Source organism: Manacus vitellinus, unplaced genomic scaffold, assembly GCF_001715985.3.
Source record: "Manacus vitellinus isolate BGI_N305 unplaced genomic scaffold, ASM171598v3 scaffold_1_pilon, whole genome shotgun sequence".
NCBI lineage: Eukaryota > Metazoa > Chordata > Aves > Passeriformes > Pipridae > Manacus > Manacus vitellinus.
Genome location: NW_021939396.1, coordinates 52711379 through 52735442, shown reverse-complemented (window position 1 = coordinate 52735442; position 24064 = coordinate 52711379). Strand labels below are relative to the sequence as shown.

The 24064-nt window shown below is 38.3% G+C and overlaps 1 protein-coding gene across 1 annotated transcript in view; it reads left to right on the top strand.

The window, feature by feature from the left end:
- Positions 1-24064, top strand: part of SPIRE1 (spire type actin nucleation factor 1) — a 124625-nt gene that overhangs the window by 40164 nt on the left and 60397 nt on the right. The window contains 1 exon segment of the mRNA XM_029959349.1: positions 14316-14552. Within this exon segment, the coding sequence (XP_029815209.1) occupies positions 14316-14552 (237 nt within the window).

Genomic DNA, 24064 nt, shown 5'->3' with positions numbered 1-24064 from the left:
CAGAAGAGAAGCCAAAGTGTAGGAGAGGAACCAGAAAGTACTCTTTGATTGAATGTACTGCACTTTGTAAAAACTGGTGAAAGGCATCATCTTGTACTATACCTATGGGAGGATAAAGGTTTGCAAAACAGGGCTGTGGTTTCCATCTTAAAGAGAATTTTCCTGTTCTGTCAGTATTTTCACTTCTATTGCAAGGGAGTATTTTAAAGGGATTTCTAAAGTATTTTACCTTACTAAATTTGTGTTCTCTTTCCAAACTACTTTGCGATTAAGGTTAAGGATATAAAATACATGGTCTTTTTTCCCCATTACCTTCCTGATAGTGTGTGTTGACTCAAAGTAGAATGCTTTAACATTAATGTACTAGCTTAAAGGTAGTGATAATGTAGATTGTATTAAACTGTTTCCCCCTATCGTAGCATATCCAGCCATAATAGTACTCATTCAGCCAGGATTGGTACTCATCTACCAGCATTCAGATGCTGCTAGATTCTCATCACAGGGTATGTGTGCTGGCCCAGATATCCCAGAGGTTCATCCACCTGCCGTAAATTTCCATTAAAACAGAAACTAAGCTGCCCAACTAAAACCACAGCTTTTGTATTACAAAATTTGACCCAAGATGCTGGCTGTTGTTATTCTTTCTGTACTGGCTTAACAGTTTTGTGGTTATTTTACAACTTTTCAGTTTTTCTTTAGTCTTGCATAGAAGTTTTTATGACATTTCAGTCTCAGCTCAATCTTTTGAATTAACAAGTAGTGTGTTACAAGTCTGTAGAGCAACAAAGTTTGTATTGAGGACCCAGGGTCCATGGAATACATATCCCAGTGGCTTTATTTCAATTGAACTCTCTTCTGAAAGCCTTAGATTGAGTGTGCCATCAGCAAAATGAGTGTGTTAGGTGAACTTCTGGATTTCGTCTTGTGTTTTAGCCTAATCCAAAAGGAGCCCCATTTTGCACAGTATTCCATGATGCAACCCAGAAGCTCAGAAGAGGGATGGTGGAAAGTCCCACTTCAAAAGCACTGTTCTGATCTGTTAACATAAATGTAAGGTGAGTTCCTCAGGGAGAAAGCTGGTCAGTCAAGAATCTGTTTTAGTAAGGTTAACAAAACCCCATTTGTTTGAAAACTGAAGTGCTGTATTACTCTGTAGTAACTGTGGGTGCTTTATCCAAGCACGTACTACCTCACTTTAGCAACCTACAGTAAGCCTGAAACATCATTCCACCTGGTTGCACGCACATCACGAGATGGGTAATGAATGCAAAAATAGAGTGGTTTCTATGCATTTGTAATTTGTAAGCAATTAATTCTTAATTAGTGAGTAATAGAAGAGAAAGAAAATGGGGTTTTTTACAGATCACATTGTATTTTTTAATGCTGCAGTCCAAAAATGTGACTGAGCAAGGGACATAAAAGTGGGCCCTCAGTAACAAATGCTGCCAACTTGGTAAATGTTTGTAGCAGACTGGTATGTCTGATAGTCATCACAGGTTTCCTTTCCTAGGTTTAATGGTTGCTGTTCCTTAGAAAACAGTGACAAGTGGTCTGTTGTGAACAGCTTAATGCCAGCATTCAACAAACATTTTTTTCAACTTTGGAAAAGAGCAAAATGCTCCAGTAGAGAATGAACTCTAGGTTTCATAGTAAGATGAAGTAGGTTTGGAGGAAGGATCTGTAAATCAGTCCAGAAAAATTAGCTGTGGTCAAATGGCAAATATCACACATGCTTTAAGAATATTAAGGCTTACCTTCTGTTAAAAATTCCTCAGGAATTGTTACCATCTGTATCTGTGATGGCTGCTGGCCATCCCGGCTATTACAGATTTCGTGTAGTGTTCCCAAAAGAGCAGCAACTACTGAAGTCCCTGCTTGCTGGAAGAAGCTTCTCCCTGAGGCCATGCTTTCCAGTGAGTAGTAGTCCACGTTATGAGGTGTACCTTATGCATAAGGAAAAAAAATTATATTTTTTTTTTGGTACAAGTTTCTAGGTCAGACACTTACATAGTCCCATTGGTTGGTCAGTTCATGGGATATGTGTTTTAGCTGGGAGTTGTGTTAAAATTATTATAAACATTATTTATTCCCTCAGTTTGACCATCTAAAAATAGAAAGCTTTCTAGGCCAGAGAAAAGCTTAATTTCTTCTGATAGAATACTTGTATTAGCTTAATTAGATAAGGGCAGTGAGCAGGGAAGGTTGCGTTTCCAGTCTGCTTGTTCCTTTGCACCTGGGGTTTGCTGGAATGTCATATATTATTCCATAAAAACACCTTTGAGTGTAATGGAAAAACCCTTGGAAACTTGATTTTAAGGGGTTTTGTTTAATTTGGTATTAAAAAAATATCTAAAATAACACACTGCATTTGGAGCATTTTACTTCACTTTGAAATCTTATTAACATTATTAGAGTTATTTTAATAATGAATCTTAACTTAAAATAATGTTATGATTTGAGTTAGACATAAAATAAACATTTTTATTTTTTTTTTAAATCTTAAATATAAAAAGGAAAACCTTCTAGCTTTTCCCCATCCTAGCTCTAACTGGATAACAAGTACTTGGTAAAAATCAATGGTCATAGGTTAAAACTGGAGATTAGGGATGACAACAGATTGTAAAAAAGATAGAAAAATTGTCAGATAAAGGATTATATTTACACCAAGCATTTTATCAAAATATATGAAATAATTATGGCAATCATGCAGTCACTCCTTGTTAAGGCTGATTTTAGCTCCTCCAGTTAAAATAGACATTTCTTTTATGGGTAAGAATAACTTTGATGTTTCTGCTGTGCTGTGCTTTCTTTTGACCCAAAGCCAGCGCTGATGTATAGTAGCACAGAGAGTGCATATGCACATGCACAGAGAGTGTATATGGTAGCACAGAGAGTTGGGGTTTGGCTTTGTTGGGGTTTTTTTGATTTATTTTTTTTCCTAAGCTGGTCAGGAAAATATGACTTCTCCCAGCTAAGTCAGTTTTCTGAGCTGGCAGACCACGCTGCAACACAAGCCCTGGATGTTAGCAGGGGGTGGGTGGGGTGACGAGGATGACACCCGTCCACTCCTCTGGTTTGGCAAGTAATAGTCATTCCTTACAACCAGTGTTCTCTGAAACGGTGTCATTGCAGTTTGTCTGACACTTACTTGTGGTCCCGATCTTTAGGAAAAAATCCCCTCCTTTGTGAGGTGTTTCCTTCAAACAAGCTAACGTTTACCTGTCACTGCCTGTTTGGTAGTTTACATGAGAACACACAGCTTAGTGGAGTATTATATGACTGGACAAAGGAGAAAATTAATCTGTGAGAAAGGGTAAACAAGAAGAAAATAAAACCAGATTCTGCTCTCACTCTCTGCTACAGAATTTACAGATATAAATTGTTCAGTGGCACTTGAAATACTGGAGGTAGTTGACTATATGCTCTTTCAAACTGATTTAATTGAAGATCTTTAACTCCTTAAAGAGTATTGATGACTGCTCATTTAGTCAAAGAAATCTAGGCATATGTTTGTACTACAGTGATAGTTTTCTTTTATTCTTAATTTCTTAAAATTTTGGGGGGCTAAAAAATAAGAGAACAAGAATAAAAGATTCTCTGATGGAATCAAATGGATATCTCTCCAGTCTAAGGAGATTACTTTTGAGTAACTTGTTTCTTGGGTGGGCAGGAATGTCTTTTGTTATTCCAAAGCTGGGGTTCCTATGAAAGTCTGGCAGAATTTAGCATTCCATCTATAATGGACTTTCTGACTATTACACTGGGGGGGAGAGGGGGTGTTTGGGTTGGGTTTTTTTTGTTTGTTTTGTTGTTGTTGCTCCTGTTGTTTTTGGTTTTAAATTTATTATTTTTTTATTCCTTCTGAGAAAATTATTTCACTTGTTAGAGAACTGTCTGAAGAAACAACCTTTTTTCATTTTGATTGGTCTAATAATTACCAGACAATTTCTTTTTGAACTGTAATGAGAACTGTCATACTGTGTATATTACAAAGCATCTTCCCAAAAGAGTATGTAGAATATGGTAGAGTTTGTAAAATGCTACAATCTTAAAAGGATGTTACAATTAATTTGGGGTGCTTAGTTAAACTAAGGATCAAAATTTAAAGCCACAGTGTCAAGACTCATAAAAACCTTGCCTTTTTCCCTATTTCTTAAACTTCAGGACATTTGTTCTCTAGGGTGTAGACTGGTAGGTGTAACAAAACAAAGGGATGATGCTGTCAGAATTTATGTCTTGTGAAGTTTAGAACAATATGATAGTCTAACCTTAATAGCTGTTTTCTCTGGCTAGCTGTGCTACTTACATTTAAATAAATCACTCTTGCATCTTGCTTTTTATTCTCAAGAAAAGCAGTTTTATGTGTTGCATTGTGCTCAGTGACAAGCCTAACCATTAGCCTCAGGCATGTACTTTTCTTCATTTCCCCTTCCCCTGGTTTATAGGGAACAAAACTCATAGGGAAAACTGGATGATTAGAGACACCTCCAGCTGAGTTTAAGCCTTTGTGCATGTCATGCAGAAATATAATTTAGACTTGCACAGCATTTCTCATCCAAGGCTTTGAAAATGGGTCAATATCCTCGTATAACAGGTGGTAAAACTGTTATAGGAGAGGGGAAATGATCAGTGTGAGGTTTCACAAGAAAAGAGCGATGAGGAAGACCCCATAGGATGGACCTTCAGCCCCATACTCTTCTGACATTTGAAACTGGTTCAAGTACTGGATAGAAGAGGTAATAACTGTGTTTTGCAATGTGATTAGGAAGGACAGTGTAGCTTATTTTGCTGGGAGGTTTGGGGTGTAAAGATGAGACTAAATTTAGGATTTGAATTCTTTGGCTGTTTTGTGTTCAGAAAATTGTAGAGACAACCATATTCTGACTTAGAGGTGCTGTGACAACACTTATCTGGACATTATAAACCCTTAATTTTTGTTGATATTTTACCCCAAAAGTGTGATGTTTTCAAAAAGTCAGGAAACTCACCACAGTATGAACATAATGCCTTGACTTTCTTTTTCCAGGTAAAGATCCCTTTCTGTCATTTAAAGGACGATAACATGGTTAGAAAGACAGGGTAATATTGCAATATTATTGTCATTTCCAAAGCATATGAAGTTCAAAGAGATTTATAATCCCTGTACACCCAAGTTCAGAATTTCGTTATAGATTTTGAGGCAGTAAATCTACTTAATTGGTATGCATATACCTTTTTTTTTTGGTTTTGGTTTTGTTCCCAAGTACCTGTGCAGCTTTCATAGATGGAAGTGTTGGAATTAATCCCTCTCCACCAGTGGCTGGATATTTAGTAACTCGACTGCTACCTAAGCAGCTAAATGAATTACCTGGATAATACCTCTATTCTATTAGAAGATCAAGTGCTGAGCATTGTAGAAAATCTGGCTGTGTGATAGAGGTTTCTGCAGACAGTCAGGAATGCTTTGGTGGTTTTTGGAGGGGTTTTGTTTGTGTTTGTTTTTAATCAAAACATGAAATAAGTATGATATTTTTTTAATATTGTAACACTTTTGACCTGTGCCTGTAAGCAAATCTTTGTTATCATTGCTGTACTAGAATACATGAATATTGTTGTTATTGGCAGAGAGCAGTAAAACAATGCTCAGCAATTCATAATCCAGGAATATGGCTATTCCGTTAAGGACAATAAACTGTCACAGTTCAGCTCTTTGATGACTTTGAGAGCTGGCAGGTGCTGGAATATCTTGTGCTGAGGGACTTTGTGCCTGAGGTTATAAATCTTATCCTTTATATATCAAAATCTTTTATCTGTGATAGAGATGTGTCTTCATATGGATTTCCTCTGTGGGGATTCCATTGTTCAGAAGGAAATAGAAATAGAAATCTGTGAGTGACATTTCATAAATGCATTCTCTGGGGTTTTGCAGCCCAGAGAGCAGGTGATAAGCTTTTTGCTGTGTTTTGGCCACATGTTCTGTTGCTCTTTGTTTTAGGGTAAGTCAGCCTCCCATGCTATGACTGTATCTGAATTTCAGACCTAAAAAATAATGCCAGGCTTACATCTTCTTATAGGTAAATAACTTGTCAACAATGCCTACTGGTGCTTTCTTGAATTATTCTAGCAAATACCAGTCTTTCCAACAAGTCCATTACAAGAGCTCAAAGGTAATTGTGCAGTAACGCCCCTTGCTTGTTACTAAAATATTTTATGTTCACTTAGGCGTTCAATTTTTGAGGAATATTTGTTTGAATGCCAGTGATCCAAATGCCTGTATCCAATGTTACTGGTTATAGGGAAGAAGACATGGAATAATATTCATAAAATCTGGAGCTTTGCAGAGCTCTATCAACCTGCAGTATTATGTTTGCATGACGTACTTACAGATCGTACGTGACCTAAATGAATAATGTGTCCAACACACTAGTAACTCCTTGTACTATCATGATAGTCCATGTGAATATTCACATATTTCATAATCAAGTTATGTCCTTATGCCAAGCTTAAGTTTTCTTACACATATGTCTAAAAAAAAATCTTAGTAAGAGTCTCAAACTTTTTGGCTTTCTGTTCACAGACCGTATGCGTGAATTCCCATCAGTTTCTTTAGGAAAGAAGCCTAGGTATGACTGAGTGATCTTCCACAAGATAGTGGAGCTAACTGTGCATGGTTTGTCTTAGGTGGCTGAATAATAAATGCAACATCCCACAGACATCTTTGAAGTTTCTCCTTCAGCAGGGATGAAAAGGACAACCTTCTTATGGGTGGTTACTTGTCTTGCCATCAATATTCAGTACCTCTTAGACAAGCAGCATTAAATTAATATTGCTCTGTGTGTGGTTAATGAATACTCCAGTCAGTAGAAAGGAGCAGCATATACCAGCCTTCTTTTGTGGCACATCACTTTGAAAAGGACCTGTTGAGTGGCTACGTTTAGGCTTCTTTCTTGACCTAATTGATTTTAGGCATAAAACCTTGGAATTATGACAATTTGACTGACAAGAGAAGTCTGTTAGGAGGCAGAAGGTCATACTTTTTCAGGAATGGAAGAAGATGGATTTTAGGAAAGCTACAGTCAAACTAGAAGACTCGTCATGTTCCCAACTCTGTGTAAACTTGTTCAGGTGCTTCATCTGTCTCTATGAAGTGCATCATCTGTTACACGCTTGAAATGCAGACATATCTCTGACAAGTATGGTGAAACCGGCCTAACTTTTATAAAGTCTGTTGTGAGATGCTGCTGGAAAGCTTATAAGACATACATGCAAATGTAAAACTTTTAACTAATCGTGAATTTGTATTTAAAAGAATAGCTGTCATTGTACCGGTATTTTGTTTGCTTGGCTTTTGTAGTTGTTAATTTTGGGGAAAATAGGTGTGAGAAAGTTCTTGACTCACAGGGGCACAAATGGTTTATATTGCAGCAGGTGTTTACTCACTTTAATTTTTGGATTAATTAAATGGGGGACAAGCCTGTAGCAGGCGACTGTAGTGGTTTTAATGAAAGCCGTGTGGGAAGGCTGAGAAGTTCATGCAAACTGACTCTTTGAGTAGAGTAGTTGAACTATGTAGATATTTTGAATAAAAGTTGCATTGATTTTGCATTGCTTCATGACTACCATAAATTGAACTGAATCAAAGCTCCTGTAAGCTTTTTATTATCTTTCTTCTATCCCTTGTCTGACAAACCATAGGCAGGTATGCAATGTCAGCCAAATTTAAACCAGTCGCACACAAGTTCTTGGGATCAGAGCTACTGAACTAGTCTCACTCCTCTGTATACCAGTTTTCCTTGAGCTGGTTACTTCTCTCTGTCACTACAAAGTCTTTTGCTGATCTGATACTGTCATGTAATCTAGAAAAAGCTTTATTCAAAAGGCTGATGTAACAAGTGGCAATTTCTGTCTCTTACACAATTTGACCCCACTGGCATTTCTGGGGCCTGATTATGTTTTTGGTAGTCAGCTGAAGTCTTTGCTCTTTCTGTTGCTTTACCTGGGGAGTTCATCTGATTGCTTTCTATTTCTATAAAAAACGATATGTATATATATGTTTAACTATATTTCATCAATTAAAATTAAAAAAAAAAAAAAAAGAAAGACAACAGAACTAGAACAGAAGTTTGTGACATGGTTGAATTTTCTATTTTTAACTTAAGGTAAAAAACATACTCTTCTTATTTAAATGGGATCAGGATAACATGACCTGTATTTGAAACCAGGGTATGAATAGAGATGTATTTAAGAACTTTCAAATGACTTTCACCATCTGTGTTACTTAATTATTGCACCTAATTCTTTTACTGAAACTTCAGCCATTACTGGAGTCTCCACAGTTAAATCAGGGAATTTAATTTTGTTTTTCTCTGGGGGATGAACTGTCACTTTGGTGAAATTCCTTCAGGTTGAATAAATTCCTTAGTAACAGTAATGATTTGTCATGATCTTGGGGATTATAAGGTATGAACAGAAACTAGAAGAAAATTGACAGTTTTGTTTCAATGTTTCAGTGCAGCAGATAAAATGTAAGTTGAGACTGATACAATAGAATAAATCCTGCTTTCATTTATACTAATAAATTATAGTTCTCCTTAGATACTATCTGTAGTGAAACTTGAACAACTGAGAAATGTGTATAATTATCAGAATCTTTGAATAAATTGGAGAGTTGTATTACACTTGATCCTTAATAGACTTACAGTTACATTACTGCTACTTTCTTAGAGGCAACAGTGTCCAACAACATTGAACTGTTTCAATTTTCTCCAATTCCCTTTGGGAGGAACAGCACAAAACCCAAGAAAGCCAGCATCCCCTTTGTATGTTGTAGGCTTGCTCTGTGTCTTTGATCAAAAGTTCTTGCACTGAGTCTATTTAATGTACACCTGAATAGTACAAAGAATTCAGTAAGTAGGTCTCTCTGCCCACTTAGTGCATTCAAAGACTCAGAATATAAAACCATTTTGAGAACCATGGCTGAATACAGTAATTTTCCTAGCTCTGAACATATCTAAACCAGACTCAATCCTGTTAAAAGGGTTTATTTAATTCTGTCTCACGTTTATTTTCTATGAGACCTGACGTACTCTGATTTTTTTCTTTGCTTTCATTACTGCTTTGACTTAAATAGCAAGGCTCTTTATATTGCAGAAATCAGTATGTCGTTATTTCAGCAGCAAACCAACATCACCCAGAAGTTAAATAATGCTGTATCTTATGTCTTTATTCTTTGGAAATGAGTGATTTCTCTGACTCATTGGAGATAGTCCAAATCCTTGCTGCTTACCTGGAAGCACTTGGAAGTTTTTTTGCTGTTCTCATTTGACAGTCTGTTGCAAGTTGCTCTAATTTAGTGAAGGTCATATTTAAATTTAGACATGTCCTCAGCCATTAAAACCTGGGTAATGCTACACTGTTTCCACTGGGGAATGCTGTGGTGAAAACTACATTAGTATAGCCAAGGTATGCGCTGACAGCAACACACCTCTCAAAACGTCCTATTTAGACATGCTGTTCCATGAGGTGCTGTTGAGAGTTATGCAGGGCATCTCAGGATGAGGTAAATAACCAAAAAATGTACTCTGGGTTATCCTAACCCCTTTATTTGTTCATCTTTCTTAAAAGCATGATCTTTTTCACTTCCATAACTGGACACCCAAGAAAGAACAAATTACTTTGTTAACAAATGGAAATGAGATGAGAGCAAAAGCTTTCTCCCTCTGTCATCTAGCTAGAGAGGAACAAGTTGGGTTTGCATAACATTTTAACATGCCAGTCTTTTGGACCATATTACAGAATTTGATCACAAAAATTTGTGTGTTTGTATGTCTTCTTATGTGTCATAGAAGATTTAAGATACATAACACTTGACTTCAAGGCTGTCTATGCATATGTTTATGCCACGTGTTATGATTCCAGAAGCACAGCATGGAGCTCCTGACAGGCTAATTTAAAGTCAGCAGTAGGACAGGTTAGTCTTTGCAGATTGACTAAGTGCTGCCTAATACCAGGGGTGATGGCAGAGTTGGTGGTGGAGAGGAGCTCTGCCCTAAGGAGTGGCTAGGCTAACACCAGCCCTGGACTTCTCAGCATTTTTACTGTGAGGCAGAGTGATTCTCTTTCATAAAGTGTGTTGGAGATCTGCTGGTAAAAACTGGGCACACTTAAAATAGTAATTGTAGTACACATGTTTAATAAAAAATATTGGAATTCATAAAAGACAGTGCAGTAGTAGTGCAAATATTGTTGTGGCTGCTGGCCATATCTGACGTCCATGTGGAAAAGTTCAAAGTTATTTGATTCACCTTAGTAACTGGAGTTTTATGGCATCTTTAATCCAAATTTAGGGACACAAAACCCGAGTGCCTTTTGGAGGAGGGGAAAATTTTAGGGAGGGACAGGCATTTGAGCGGAAAAAACCCCACCTTTGCTGCTGTAAGTACAAGCCTGTCCTTAGTCTTTGTTGGTTTGTTTAAAAATTGAGGCAAGCCTAGGAAGGGGATGAAAGCTCAGACAGAGCCCTGTTGTGTGTGCTGTGAGGGGGGGAAATGGCATATGGATTCTGCCTACTGTCATCTATGCTTCAGCAAGAGTCAGGGAGACACATATGTTGAGGGGAAAAAAGGATTTTTCTCAAAGTGTAGTACTCACAATAATTGCACCTTTGCAAGATTCAAACGTGTTTGGTTCCTGTACAAAGGCAGCATATTTGAAGAGGTTTTGAGAATATTAACTTGGAGGTGTTCAATGGAAGAGCATAACACGGGCCATATAAAAGATTAAAACCCTGATGAACTCCTTTCCAGGAGGCATGCCTTAATGTGTTGGAGGAAGGTATGTGGAATGGAAAGTTCCAGGCAGTATTTGTGTATGAAAATAATCTGAATGATTTGGGTTTTGTTTTTGCTGCGTGTGTAAAAGGAGCGGGAGGATATTTCTTTTACATCATGTTTGAAGTCAAAGTGTTCCAGCAACTTTATCACTATTTATTATAAAAAAACAGCATAACACAAGTCCAGACTGGTGTAGAAACTGAAGAAATACTCATAGTGGGACAAAATTCCCCTTTCAGTAATGATTGCAGCACGGCAAAGTACAAGTTCAATCTGTGGGAAATGTTAGTGTGTTTGGTTGGGTTTATTTTTGGTCTGAAGCCATGACTTTCAAAAGAACTTGGTGAGAAGGTGTAAAGCATAATAATACTTCCTTGTTTATTTTTTAAGTTTATTTAGCCACTGATGGATTTGCAAAGGTCAGGTCATTTGCCAAAATTTAGATCAGTCAGGAACAAATGTGTTCTAAAATTCAAGGTGCAGATCTTGCTTTATTTTTTTTTCACCTGAACTGAGGAGCATAATTTATGATTAGTGCTTATTTCAGTATCATGCAGTTGTTTTGGTATGTCAGTGTACAACTCTGGTTTAAAAAAGCTTTGCTAAGTCCATTCTTACTCTTTCTTTTTCTACTATAGGTCTGTTTTCACATATAATTGAAAACTGTGCTGGTGCTTTTCACTTGTTAGGTGCCAGAAGTTTTTATTTTGTGTGAAATTAGCCAACAGTGCAGTTTAGAACCTGTGATTTCTTTGTAAATAATTGATGGTCTAAAAAAAAAATGGAAGTGGTGTCCTTGATTATGCAGCTCAAAAAACCCTGCTTATTTATCAGTTCATCCATTGAGCTGTGAAAAGCTTTTCCTTTTTTTGTTTGTGTTTGATTTCTATTACAGACAAAGTGACAGCACTTGTTTTTAAACATCAATGAGTTGACTTGTATATTATGCTTTTAGTTATATAGACGTAAAAGTTTTATTTATGTAAAGTTGCATTAGTAGTTTTGTTCATGGGAAGAAGCACTGACAATTCTGTGACTTTTGCTTGATATTCATATGGCAATTGGGTGGTTTTACAAGATCCTTGGTAAACCAGTATTACTGAAAGCGCTGGATATTTTCAGTTTTAATGCAAGTCAAAGCAAAGTTACTTAGTTAATATGTTTGCTGCTTTGTCTTTCAGCAAGAAAAATCTGTGATATTGACAGACATTGAGGAAATATGGTTTTGATCACATGTCCTAAATAAGGAGCTGAGAGACTGAACTATAGCTCTGAATTGGTGCCATTGCAGGCTTTTATATTATGTGAGTTTAGCATGTATTATGAAATCTGTTCATAGTACATAAAAATGTACAAACCATATTACTGAACTGCAAAAGCAGCACTGCTGATACATCAAAGAAAGCAGCAGCTGTCATCCAGTTTTAGCCACGGTGCTTTTGAATGCCTTAATCCTCTTCCCAAACAGAAGGAGGCAGAGAGAGTGCACTTTCTTTATCCACCTCCCCCCTTCTATTTTTTTGAACTGTTGGTAGCAAAATCCAGAAGCTATGTTCAACAGCCATCACTGCATGGCACCAGACATAATTTTCTTTGCATCTAATTTGGACATTTCAGTCCTCCTCATGTATGCTAAGCTATTTCAAATATATATTTTGTTGAAGTTAGAAATTACTCACATTGTGCTTACTCCCAGGTGCTGAAAATATCAAAGTGATTATTCAGTTGTACTTCATTTTAATTTTGGTGTCCTTCAAATTGGAATTAATTTGGTATTCTTCTTTTGGTTGCTGAGGGGGTGTATATTGGGACTGTACTTGTATACATCTGAGTACACATCTGCCAGTAGAATAGATTTTATTTTGTGAAACTTTCACATTTTCAGATTATTTTTATAACAACGCAAGTTTTACAAGACAGTGATTACAAAATAGCTTCCGTAAAAAGTGAGCCAGATAACTGCAAACATGTTTGAGCTGTTACAGCTGTTTTTAAGGTCTGTATGGTGCAGTGTCCTGTCTCCAAAGTGGGTCATGGCAGAAGTCTGGGGAAGGGTATGAGAACTGAGCAAGAATGCAGTGGCGCTTCCCTGGTATACTTTGCTGTCTCACTAGCATTTCCCAAGTCAAAAACTGTTCTTTGAGCTGAAAAAATCCCTTGCTGAACTGCCGCCTCTCAGACCAAAAATACTTTGCTTGCTGAAATAAGTAAGCTGCTAGTGTAAAATTTAATATTTAAAGAATCCATTTGTGTTGTCCTATTTACCCCAAAAGAATTTCAGAATCTGCAGTAAAAAGCATGTTGACCAGGATAGTACTGATGAAAGCCAGATGAGAGAAAAAGGCATTTGATGACAAGGTTTGGTATGTTTAGAAATGCTTCTGTTATTAAAGTTGCTCCCTACTAGTAGTGCCAACTACTCCTACATAGGAGTCTGCTAATTTGTGTGACATGCTAGCCATCACAACACACAAGGAAGATCAGAGTTTACATGCAATTACTCCAGTCCTACTTCCGTTGTCAGACAAGGATCTCCCAGCAGTGACATTACCTTCTTGTGGCTTACTGTTGCAATCCCATTTTCCCTTCCCTCTTCATTAATACCAATTTTCAAACTTCTCAGTTTGAAATGCCATCTCTTTACATCTTTAAAATTCTAGAAGCTTCAATATTGCTCATAAGGAAAATAATTAATGCTAAGAGAGAAATATGTGCATTTAGCATTTTGGGATATTCCTGACAATTTTTTGCTAGCTTACTATGAGTAAGAGGTCATTGGTTGGCTTTGCTCTTGACAGAGCACAAATAAGGAGCCTTGATTCAATGAAAAATTGAGGTACTACCTCATTACTATGGAATACAGTTGTTGGTAGTTTCAGTGGAATATACATGTCTCCACCAGTTGTGCAACAGGCAAAAGAGTTCTTGTGGCTGATGTCCCAGTGCTCAGCGAGTTAATATTGGGATGGCCACAGCTGTGTCCAGACACCTCTCAGGTCAGTGAAGAGATGCAGAAACTGAAGGGCAGTTTCCAAGTGTCATTAAGTTGTGGGAAGAGGGAGGCATCTCATGCTGTTCTTTCTTTTAATTTCTTCCCACCTACCCCACAAAAAAAAGATATTCTGCATGCAATATAGTCCTACAAAGTGTAGAGTAATGTTACTTTGAGGTTTGTCATATTAGAAGAAAAAAGGGAAAATAGTCTAAAAAGGTCCTGCTTTGTTTTTAAATTATGACTTTTTGTTTCAAACATTAAAAAAAGAAAGTGGTAGGTATGTGGTATGACCTGCTCTTGCATGGTCTGTGCTATATTACTGAAGTGCTGCTGTAGGTATTAGAGTAATTTTATTAGGTAATTTTTTTCTTTGATTTTGATGTTTATTGCCCTCTCAGTTGCTGAGTTTAATATGTAAACACCAGAATAGTGTGTTCATAGACTGACCTGTTTGTCCATGTAAATGGTACTAATAAATATTTCTTTTTTTTTTTGTTTTGCTTTTATAGGTTATTGAATCACTGGGGATTATTATATATAAAGCCCTTGACTATGGTTTGAAGGACAATGAAGAGCGGGAATTAAGTCCTCCACTGGAGCAGCTTATTGACTACATGACTAATACTACAGAAACAGATGGGAGTAGGGATGAAGGATATGATGCTCTGGATGAAGGAGTGGAGGATGACAATGAGGACGACAAAGAGGAAATTGAGGCCATTCATTCCTATAAAGATGTCATGAAGGTACAGTAATGGGCAGTTTATATGATAGTTCACTGGTTTTGTCAATAAGAAAAAACAAGTCTGTATTCCATGTTATTGTCCAGTGTGATACTGGCTGCATCATTTTCTGATTTTCCTGGTCCCTCTGTAAGGTTTACTTGTGGTACTTCATGTCTGACAGTAAGCCACAGAAAATCCATTATGAACTTTAGCATTGGATGTGCCATTAATATCACAGTCTGATTTCATCTCTGCACTGGATAGTCAGCCTTCCAGTGTAAACACCTGTTGAATTTCTTTCTGTACACTTGGATACTTCATAGTATGTTTCAATTAATACACCTTTTCATTAGCACATAATTAGTTTAATCATTTCTTATCAGTTTCTTCCCTTGCCACCCTCCCCTGCAGAAGCAGAGGAGTGCTTTTATAAGCATAGCCTATTTATATGGAGTGAGTCAGGGCACATTATTTCATTGGTAATCATTATGGTTGTAGTTCTTTACCTGAGTTGTGAGATTTGGAAATATAGCTTATGAATTTTAATTGCAGCAGGTTCTTTAATGTTATCTGGTCTACTGTGTATAATCATTTAAAAATATTAGCCATCTGTTTTCTACAGAGTAGTCTTCTGTGCAAGTTTTAGAGCCCAATGAGCTCTTAGTATGGACAAAGTTAGTAGTAAGCAGGGATTTTGAAAAAAAATTGTATAACTGGTTTACCTCATAGATAATCTGAGAATTGAATACAGGAAAATGTTATGCTAACTTGTACCAAGGGATTGAACCCTTTATAGTGCTTCTTGATAAATGCTAGTCGTATCTAAGAACGAGAAGCTTAGTGTGTGCCACAGAAATTAAGAGTGTAGTGGTGGAAGCTGAAACTAGAAGAATGTCCCAGAGAGTCCATGAGGATGCATAAGCACACTGAAACAATACCCCATTAAAACCCTCCTGTTCTGATGGGTTGACAGTAAAGAGTGGAGCTCTTAGGAGACTGGAGAAGGAGTAACTTTTGTTTAAGATGCTTTTGCATCCTCCTTGCATCAGAAATAATGCTAAACACTCTATGCCTTTGTTTTTTTCCCTCCTTCAGAGAAGCAGAGGTTGGAGGGAGAAATTAATAAAATGGCCTTTCACTCCCCTGTGATGGGGAGGACCTGGCTGGCTGAAGTGCTCTCCCCTTCAAGCCCCTGCCACTCCCAGCCTTGCTGAGTCTGTGCCCTTGCTGCCTGCAGGTGCTTTGCTCTCTCCTCCCCCTGCCACTCCCTGTCACCCAGTCACCTTCTCTAGAAGGGGCCAGCAGCACCCTGCTAAGCCCCATGCAAAATGCTCCAGACAGTGTAGAAGAAATGGTGAAGATTGATGGAATACATCCTCTTCTAGCCCAGTTTGGTAAAATGCTGTGGGTTGGTGTGACAATCAAAGTTGGACTGTTAAGAGGAAGTTTCACTCAGTGCAGAGGCAGATGAGACCTTTGTACATGCAGAGCTGAGAGCAGTGGCTTTGTGGAAGTGATTATTTTGCAAGTTCTTTGTTGATTTCTGCAAACAAGAAAAGATAAGTTTGAAAAACTTTGCTGAGCTCCTTTAGGTACACTGGTACACATCCCTGTGGTACACATCCCTGAAATACAAACATGATAAAAAAATCTTAGGTCAGGTTTCAACTGTTAAGGTCATCAAATGGGGTCCTTTTCATTTGGCTTTGTGAATTTCTCTGCTAGTCTGAGATACCTGCCTGTTTGTATGTTTTAAAATCAGCATCTTACATTTTTTCATCGTGTTTTGCTAAGGATTTTTTGTCATTCTGGACATGTACTGCTTTTGTGACTTCTTCTTAGTGAACCGAAGTTCAGCTGTCATTTTTACATCATCCTAACTTTTACTCCTCCATCCTTCGAAATGAATTCTCTTTTCTTGCTGTTGTTGCTTGTGCCTAAATTATGTGCTGCAGGCATAACTGTGTAAATTGCTTTTATTCCCTACTCTGTGTCGCTACTGCATTGACAGCACTAGAATAGCAGCATCGTTCTGCCGCATTTTTGACATGAGTGTGGATTTGCAAGATCCTTTTTGCTTGCATTCATATCTTTTTAGGGGTAAGACCATCTTTCGCATGTGGCTTTTTCTTTTCCCCCAACCGTGTTAAAATGTTACAAGATACACCCTTATTTACCCAGTGACTGTTTCACAGCAGCAGTGTGTGGTCTTGTGACCATGAGGCTCAATTATTGTAATTCCTTCTTGGCAAGACTCACTGTGAAGCTTTTTCCTCCTCAGTTTGTAGTGAATGCTGAAGCAGGTTTGCTCATTGAATTGAGCAACTGTTGTTCTTGCCTACTCTGCATTCTCTAAATTACAAGCCTGGAAAATTGTAGAGATGGACTGTGTGCTACTAATACTGATTTTTAAGGTTTTAAACTATGTAGTCTCCAGTCTGGACATGATTTTGTCCTTGAAATGTGATTATATGGTTCTTGCTTCTGCAGAAAGTGTTATTGTCTGGTCCAAGGCCTGCCTGCCACTAAGACTGAATTTTTCACCATTAATCACTAACGTGGGTGAGACTATTTTGTGATTAAAACAGAGATAGGTAAGATTTGTGTCAGGTTTTTCTGTGCTGTGAAGTAGACATGGTCATTCCTGAATCGTCTCCTGACCTGGAAAATGCTGAGCAATGTGGTGTGGACACCTATTCCCGAGAACTGGGAAAAGGGTAAGTGCTAAATGGTACTGCCAAGATCATCACTGGAAAAGCTCCTATTTGGAGAAGAACAGACAAGCTTTTGTGCTGCTTCTTGGTATATTTGGCTGATTTAGCTTTTGGTTTTCTTGGCAGGACCAACCTACTGCCCAGACCTGACCTCCTGTTTTTAAAAATACATCTATGAAGAGAGGAGACATTGGCTGCCAGACGCTTTTAGTCTTTGATATATTTCTGATATGGCAACCCTACTGCAAGTGAAGGGAGAAATGGAGACAGTAAAGATGGGACGTTTTCAGATAGATGCTTTTCTTTGTTTGTTTCCTCTTCCCTGCCTGATCTCCTGTGTGTACACATCATACAGGAAATCTGTACATCTTGGGAGTGCCAGGTTCTCTGTGCATGTACACAGTGACACAAGTGTACATATACAGTAATCCTGAGGGATCAGGAATGCATCATGTTGACAGCACATGTGCATGTGCAGCTTGGGAAGCCTTGGTCAACAGAGGATATAGACAGAGAAGGCCTGGCATGCTGGGCAGTGTTGGGCTTGCTAAGGGTGTGTGAAGTCCTGTCATGTGGCACCTTTATCGTGGCGTGGGGCCCTCCCTGATACTGAAACAAGATGATGCAGTTTATCAATCTCTTCCAGGGTATGCTCAAACCCTAATTCCACTCCTAATCTTAATGTTATCTCACTCCTTATCCTACAGATCTCTTCAGTCAGATGTTTTAAGCCAACACCACTTTTCATATGAACCTGGAGGCACTTTCTACGCTGCAGTTTATCAATACTTGCTGGCCTGAGTCCCAACCCTAAACCCAGATCCAGTATTATACTTTGTTCTAGGTCAACACCCTCTTCTAATTCTAGATGTAAGTGTAGCCCCATAGTGCTTTGATAGCTGGTTTTATTATGTGCTGATGGTTTCTGGGCTGAACTACCATCTTAGCCCTAGCCCTGTCATTTGTTCCAGCTTTGAACATCATTGTAGCCAAATCGCTACTGCCAGTATTAACTAGACTTCACCTCAGCTCTTCTGCAGAGCAAAGGTGTTGTGGAGGCATTGTCAGAAGTACCTGCAAGTCATGACACTAATTTTCATCATTGCCTCTGCTACCTTCTTCTGCAGGTCTCATAGAAGGTTAATAAGGAGGCAGTGGTCTTCATGAACCAGTATCTTGCTCTTACTTACATTCACTTTTTGTCCTGAAAGTTAACTCATCTTTGACAGGAATCTGATCTGTAGCCAAGCCACACCTTCTTGTCTAAGATACAAATACAGGTGGATGGTCTCTGGTGCTCGGTGGCCTCAGGTCCCAGGTCTTACCTAACTAATCACTTTTAGGTAGTTCAATAATAATGTTTGTTGATTCTGACCTAAAATTAACTGTCATGCAACTGCTGCTTCACAAAGACTGAAGAATGGCCCAGGTCCCATTGTAAACAAAACTCTTACCTAGGAAATATCCGTGACTTAATTGGCATGAAAATTATTTTCAGAGCAGCATGTTCAGTATTGTGTTATCTCACTTTAAGAAATGTAAACAAGGTTACAGTTTGCAATACTTTTATTGGTAGAAAATGATGTTTGTGCTTTGCAGAGAGGAAGAATAAATTGTTTCTGTCAACCCCACCCCCTATTTCAGACATTTTAATCATTGGCATGGTCATGAGATAAAAAACTTGCAAAATCTAGGTGACTCATGTGTCTTGGTAGTTCAAGTATATGACTGACTCCTTTCAGCTGGAAAGAACTGAGATTTACAGTGGTGGTATTGATCTGCTTCTGTTTTGTTTTGAGTACTGTGGTGGTAGTACAGAACAACTATCTATGGTATGTGTAAAGTTTTAGGGGAAAAGAAAAGTATGTCCTGTTTCAATGCAATTATGGGCAGGATAAGAAGATCTATATTTAGATCTAAGTGTTTTGGAGACTCTCTTCTGAGTTTGAGGACATGCATTATTATCATACAGATGGTATGACTCCATGTAAGTATAATATGGGAACCTGTCAAAGAGGAACCAGAAAATGCAGTTAAAAACAAGTCAGAGTATTTGTTTATGGGAGACAGCTTAAGAGTTCATGTTACTGGAATTCAAAGGCTCATAGTTTTTCCTAGTCCATGAGGTTAAGTTTAGTAAGGTGCAGCTTTCTGTGAGTGTGATTCTGTTTAAGACTGGATGGGCTTTAGCATTTTTGTATGAGCCTGCAGAACAGCACTTATGCTTCATTTCCAAACAAGCAACTTGCACTGTATGCTGTAACTCTGTGTGAAGTCAGTGAAGATTTGGAAACTTGCTGAGATGGTAACTAATGCCCCAGATGTTGTCAGTTCATTTTATATTAAGAAGAAATGTAACATCATTGGCCATTTGTAAAAACTCTCACACTCAAAAAAGAAAACAATTGATCCTCTCTCTTCTCTTGTTCATAGTGTACTCAAATGTTTACATGCTAGTCTTGGTCTTGGTGGATCTTATTTTAGAAAAAAACACGATCTGTGCCTTCATATGTTGAGGCAGGGAGAGAAACTGAAATTCCAGTGGGTTGGAATTCTTCGGTTCTGTGCACTTTTGTTGCCACCGTACTTGCTATCTTGACCAAAAATTTATCATCTTCTACCCGTTTATCTTCAGTTGTCCACACAGACCTGCTGTCTGAGACCCCTTTTGTAATGTCGAGAAATCTCCTGTCTCAACCCTTTGAGTCCCTGAAAGTGCAACCATCTAGATTTTGTGTCTCTTAAGTTCTGAGGAAGGCAGATTCTCCTTTGAATGTTCCTTTTTTTTGCAGTTTAACTCTGTAAGCTAGAAAGAAACCCAAAAATCTCCCAAAGTGATTTTGTAAACACAGCCCCATATCATACTGCTATGACAGGACATCCTCAGGTGGATGCCTCTGGGCAGTTTGGGTTGCTGAAGGTGGAGTTTTATGGTACAGCTTGTGTTGGCACGCTCCCTGGACACCCTTTCTCTCTGCTGCATTGACAAAGTGGGATCTCTGACCTGCTCAGGGTCTTAAAATCGTTCCCTTTGGGGCTTTTACAAAACAATTGTTGAGTTTGGGTTAGCAAAGGAATATATAGATCTTAACTGAATGGAACCCATCCACAGACATTTTCTTATTCCTTCACCATTCTTTGAGTTAATTTGGAGTTGTCTTAGAAATGCAGTAAACCTGCTATTTTTCTCTTGTCCAGGCAAACCACAGTGTTTCTTCTCTCTGTGCTGTCACCATGGCTGGGATCTGTGTCACCTATATTTTACTTAAAAGCATCCCAAGTTATTTGTCTTGCTTTGTTCTTTAACTCTGTCAGTTCCTTCATCTGTGTTGCTGCAAGACCCCTCAAACAATTGTGCAAGTGCAACTGAAGGACTGACAGAGTAAACTGTGCTGCTGGCTGGGCCATGGAAGGAGTCAGTGTTTGAAGCTTCTGTGCTGTGCAGGCCCATGGAGCTGAGCTGAGGACAGACTGTGCAAAACAGAGTGGAAGTGTCTCTATGCATGTTTGAGTCTTTGTAACATCTGAGGAATATCGCCATGGTTTTGGGTTTAAAATAAAAATATTTAATTATAGTAGTAGGGTTTTGATATGAAGGGCCTTTACCATATGTACTTGCAAGAAAGTTGTCCCTTGTGACTTTGGTCTTTCCATTTAAAAAGAAAGGCTTTTATTTTCCTTACTTTAATTATTCTTGGAAACATTCCTTCCATCAGTGTGGTCTTAGATTTGAGTGTCCTATTCCAGGCTGGGAGACAAAACCGAACCACCTTTTCTGAGTGATTTATGGCTCACAGTAGCACATCTACATTGGTTAAAAACCCCTGTACCCATAATTCACATAATTATACTGGTATAACCTGTCTAAGGTCTAAAATAGTCTGAGGAATCCAAGGAGTTGTCCAACAAAAACAGGAAACACAGATGGGGTGTTCAGATTATTTTTGTGTATGGGGAGATTAGAGAACACCTGAAATTTGTGTGTGGCCCTTATGCATGTAAAAGTTGTACAGTAGGGCAGGGACTTTTTTCCCTGACTATTTTATTCTGTAATTATTATAAATAATTTATACAGGAGTAAAAATATAGTTCCATTTTTTAGTGGAGGTATAAGGAGTCTTTGGTGGTAATGGTGTCCTTTAATGCATAAAATGCAGAATTTTTCATGACAGAGTTCCAGTTACCCCTTAAAAAATACAAATGTCTAAAGTCTGCAAAGCAGTTTGTTAGAATCAACACACTGAAATATCAAAGAACCTGTGTGAGCCTACACTGCCTAAAATAGACCCTGGAGATTGAAGTAGATCAATGAGTGTTTATTTTCACAAGGTATGTTCTGTTTGATCAGATTTATTTGAAATTCTAACTAATGACTGGAAATCAGGGTAATGGTCAATTAATACAGTAAAGCTGTAGTGACCCTTAATAAAATGAGAAAAGAGCAGAGCCACCATTACAAAAGGTACCCATATCTTCTCTGCCCTACTGATTAACTCCAGTGCTTAGCCAGGCAATGCAGGCTGACTTGACCAAAGCTGAAGGAATCTCCCTGAGAGTCTCTCCCTCCAACTCTGAACCTCTTCCCCTCTCCAGGTGTTAAAACTAGTAAGTGCACAGAAGGCCGTGATGGATTTTTCAGATTCATTGTCAGCCCGGTAAAGGCAGTAGATCTGCTCAGAAAAATTAGCCAGGACAGCAGCTTGTCTTACATTAGGATTTGGCAAAGGTTCAACTTGTCAGAATCGTTTCCACCCATGTAGACTTTGCCACCTTGGATGTTTGTGGTGTTGTCAATTGCTTTTTAGCTCTTTGGGCTCCTTTTGCTACTTTTAAAAATGCAAGCCATTCTTATACAGATTCACATGATATCTTCTATTGTGTCTGTAGGGCATTCTTTGATTTCCATGTAATGCCAGCATGCCATAGGGGATATCCCAGGTACTTTATCAGGACTCTTGTATTATTTACACTATGTGTGTGATGTATGTTTTAGTAGACAAGTAAATCAATGGTGACATGCAAAATTGTTGTACAGTTCTCTCTCTCATACAGCGTTATGTGTTGAAGGTTCCCAGTTGCTGCCCTCGCAGACCATGTTCAAAACAGATGAACTTGTTTCTGTAGTTTTTATGTTGTGCATATGCAGCTCTTGTTTGAAACGGGCCATATAGCTGTTCTTGTAGCTGTAGTGCTCTACAGGCATGAGAGAAGCAGGATTTATGGGGTGTGGGAGAACTTCTTAATTAGGCTGAGTGATTTAGCTGGGGGGGAAATATGTTATACCTTCCATGCTGAAAGGAAAGGTCCAATGGCAGAGTCTCCACGTGCTTGTCCGCTATATATTTTGGAGTCTCTAACGTCTCTGAGGTGTTAGAGCCTTACAATCCGTCATTCCATTCAGGAGAGAAGTTAAGAGGAAAAGCAGCTGAGGAAGCATTGCCTTTTCTAGTTCTTGCCAGGACACAAATCCCTGGATTTGAGTATGCTCATAAGTTTTTCATGCTGATAGCAGTATCATAAAAAACTATATGTATTGCAGTTGTCAGTATTGCTACTTCAGAGTCACTTTAAGGATGATATAATTGCATTGCCAAAGAAAATGGAAGTAAATAGATGCTACAAAATTACTTAATTCCTTTTAGAGGCATATTGTCCTGTAACAGCAACATGGGAAAAAGAAAGAAACGTAGCAAGGGCCCTTTAATTAAACCACTCTGATCTTCTTGCTTTTGAATTATTCAAGAGGGAGCCTTAGGCTTGAGGCAAAGTTCCTTTGGTGCATTTATTTCTGTGCCAGTAACAGTATAAAAAGAAATTAAAAATTTGGAGGAAAGTTCATAGAATTGACTTAAAAATACCACTAATTGTCCAAAATAATAATGTCTTTATTTTAGCTGTGTGATTTTTTTCTTTTAGTATGCTCTTGATTACTTTGCTCCCATTATGTTATTTTCTGCTCCCCTTTGCTTAGTGTTGCATGCTGTATTTTGTAAAAATATTTAAGTGAGATAAGGCCTTTTGATACAAAGAAGTAAACAGTTTCTGCTAGACTGTGCTGACTCCTGAAGATCTGAGTCTGAAAGGCAGGATATAATTTTTATCCCAAAGAGTGGTCTGAAGACTGGGCAAGTTCTGCATTTCTTAGTAGAAGTTTTTTTACAGTAAGTTTTTGTTTAAAACGTGAAGTTGCAAAATCCTTAAATAATAAGTAACTGAAGCAATCTTTAGGGGTAGCTTTCAAAAGATTATCGTCTGCAGGGTGCACAGCTCTGAGTGTAATTGAAGTGATTGATTTGTAAATATTTCTTAATAAAATAACACAGTGGGAAAAGCAGTATTCTTCTGGGTGATGGCTTCAGTGCTTTTCTCATGTAGTTTTAGCTTTGCCTCGCTGCATCGCTCAGGCTGTACCATCCCGAAACTTGTGTGTCTGTGCAGGTGAGTCATGTATGTGTAGTTGTGGAGAATTATTTGAAGATTTTAATCTAGCAGCCTTCCTGATAACCTGTGCAACAGAATAAAATGGTACCAAGAGAAAAATTCCTTGAATTTACTGAACTTGGCAGAGCATTTATTGGAGAGAAGTGTAGACCAGCCTGAATGCTCTAGTGAGCTTGGGAATTCAGAGATTTTATGTGGGGAGGCAAAGCAGACTGGCAGAACCAAGTAGCAACCACGGCTGCTTGCTGTTTGGAGACCCAAACTAAACCATTTAAAGAGGAATATTTATCTGAGGGATTGACAGGACAGGGAGCTAAGGCATTGTGCTAAGGGAAGACAGCTGCATGCGGTGGCAATGCTTCGTATGCTGCTGAGTTG